The sequence below is a fragment of the Salvelinus namaycush genome, chromosome 2 (assembly GCF_016432855.1).
Source record: "Salvelinus namaycush isolate Seneca chromosome 2, SaNama_1.0, whole genome shotgun sequence".
NCBI lineage: Eukaryota > Metazoa > Chordata > Actinopteri > Salmoniformes > Salmonidae > Salvelinus > Salvelinus namaycush.
In genome coordinates this window covers 15,057,387-15,059,886 of record NC_052308.1, presented here as the reverse complement: position 1 = coordinate 15,059,886, position 2,500 = coordinate 15,057,387, and the positions used below count along the sequence as shown (strand labels likewise).

General features: G+C 50.0%; 1 protein-coding gene across 1 annotated transcript in view; it reads right to left on the bottom strand.

Moving 5' to 3' along the window:
• The window catches only part of LOC120059342 (forkhead box protein P4-like), a 24,987-nt gene that overhangs the window by 10,348 nt on the left and 12,139 nt on the right, over positions 1–2,500 (bottom strand). The window contains exons 5-6 of the mRNA XM_039008335.1: positions 2,392–2,468; positions 2,033–2,134 (exon numbers count right to left, since the gene is read on the bottom strand). Coding sequence (XP_038864263.1) covers positions 2,033–2,134; positions 2,392–2,468 — 179 coding nt within the window. The remainder of the gene's footprint in view (positions 1–2,032; positions 2,135–2,391; positions 2,469–2,500) is intronic.

The window sequence follows — 2,500 nt, the reverse complement described above, 5'->3', positions numbered from 1 at the left end:
TTACAGCAGGTCACAGCACATGCACCCCCCCCCCCCCCCCCCCAACACAACACACCCTGGAGAGGAGAGGGGCGAGAGAGAGAGAGAGAGAGACGTGTAGAGAGGAGCAGGGGTGAGTGTGGGAAAGGGGAGAAGGGACACAGGTGGAATAGAGGCCTAAAGCTAGAGGTAGTATTGGAGAAAGGTAAGGGTATAGTTAAGGGGAGGTGGTACAGAGGGGTAGGAATGAGACTGGGGGTAGGGAGAGGAGAGTAGGGCTGTTAGAGAAAAGGATGATGGGTAGGGACTTGTGTCAAATGGGAGGTGGCGTGTGTGTGTCACAGCGCCCACACAACAGACTGGTAATTCTTACCTTTCAGCATACACCCCTTCAGTTATTGTCCTCAATGTGATATTAGAATGCTTAAAAGTACCATGTTGGCACCAGCAGCTCAAGACAGACTCTAAAATGATCTTATTGGATGAGCCTACATCCTGTTGAATGTGACCCGGCTCTCTACCCTTTTCAGAACCTTGGAGAAATTAAATCACATTCTATTTAACTCTGACTGGACACCTCTCCCTCTCTGTTTCTACTTCTCTCTTGCTCTCTCTCTCTCCCTCATCCCTCTCTATCTCTCTCTCCCTCAACCCCCTCTCTCTCTCTCCCTCATCCCTCTCTCTCCCTCCCTCATCCCTCTCTCTCTCTCTCCATCATCCCTCTCTCTATCTCTCCCTCATCCCTCTCTCTCTCTCCCTCATCCCTCTCTCTCTCTCCCTCCCTCATCCCTCTCTCTCTCTCTCTGATCAATGACTTCCAGTGGCTGACACTAGCTCTCCTCACTAGCTCTCCACTCTCCTCATTTATCCAGGCCCATTAAAGGACATACATCTTCCTCTATATTTAATACAGGCCAAACCTCCGGATATTTCATACATATATAAATATATAAAGGTAGATAGATCTATATTTAAAGGGCCGGGTCTAGGTAGAGAGGAAGTGGGAGAATATATGGTTTGCTAAATTTCATAAAAGTGAGATGCGGAGGCAAAGATATTCCTGGCTGGCATCTCTCTCCCTCCCCACCTCAGTTCAAGGCTATTAGTGCAAGGCTCGGGCCGTGACACCGCCTCTTCACCCCTCCTCTCGTCTGTCTCTCTGGAGGAGCTGACACTCAAATTAGATGGAGGCTTCAGTAGAAATGGGTCAGCACCTACACAGTCACGTTCCAGACAGGTGTGCGAGTGTGTGTGTGTGTGTGTGTGTGTGTGTGTGTGTGTGTGTGTGTGTGTGTGTGTGTGTGTGTGTGTGTGTGTGTGTGTGTGTGTGTGTGTGTGTGTGTGTGTGTGAGAGAAACCATTGAGTGTGTGTGACTCTGTAATGACGCTGTGTGATAGTGAGGTGTGTTTCCACTGAGCTAAGTGGAACCGTCTTCGTAGGCCACAGAACTCTCCGGAAGACCAGGAGGGAGAGAAGAAGATGGAAGGATGGAGGAGGGAGGGAGGAAGAGGGAAGAAAAGGGGAGAGAGGGAGGGGGGAGTGAGGGAAGGGAGACGGAGGGAAGAAAATGAGGGGGGATGGAGGAAGAGAGGGGGGAGGGAGGGAGGGATAGAGGGAGAGCGGGGGAGGGTGGGAGGGATGGAGGGAGAGAGGGGGAGGGATGGGGAGGAAGGGAGAGATGGAGGGAGAGAGGGGGAGGGAAGAAGGGAGAGGGAAGGAGGGAGGAGGATGGAGGTTGGATAAGTCAAATCTAACACCTCTCTGTGAAGAAACACAGCCACATGGAGTGAGTCCACACACTTACGCACACACACACTCCACTCAGGGCATTGTGGGTAAAATGGCTTATAATCATCAAAACAGCTTGGTGTTTCAATGGCCATGTCAGTTTTTGAGGCTGCCGAGTGTGTGAGTGTGTGGGTGTGTGTATGAGGAGGAATATTGTCTAATCTTTGTGTGTGGATGTTCATTGTGTGTGCATGTGTCTACAGTAGGTGAGTGACCTCATGTGTATGCGGAGGAGTGTGTGTGTAAGAATGTGTGTGGACTCACCTTCCATGTGGCTGTGTTTCTCCTGAAGTAGGCGAACATTCGCGTAAACCAGTTATAGATCTCATTAAGAGTCAGCTGCATGTCTGGAGCCTCCAGAATGGCCTACAGAGAAGACAGAGAGACAGAGAGAGAGAGAGAGAGAGAGACAGAGAGACAGAGAGACAGAGAGACAGAGAGAGAGAGAGAGAACAACATTAGACAACGTCTCAACGGAGCTACCAATGGTTCACAAAACTAAAAAGAGAGTAGAGGAAGGAGGCGAGAAGGATGGGAGAGAATTTGAGTGGGTAGGGAAGGAGAAAAGCAAGATGAGAGGAGATGAGAGGAAGAGAAAATAAGAATAAAAGGAGGAGACTTACGTGGCGTATGAGAGAGGCGTAGGTGAAGGGAGGTCTGACGTCAGCATTCTTATAGAACTCACAGTTCTGCGCCAGCTCTACAGAGAAAACACACACTGTGTTAGTCCTT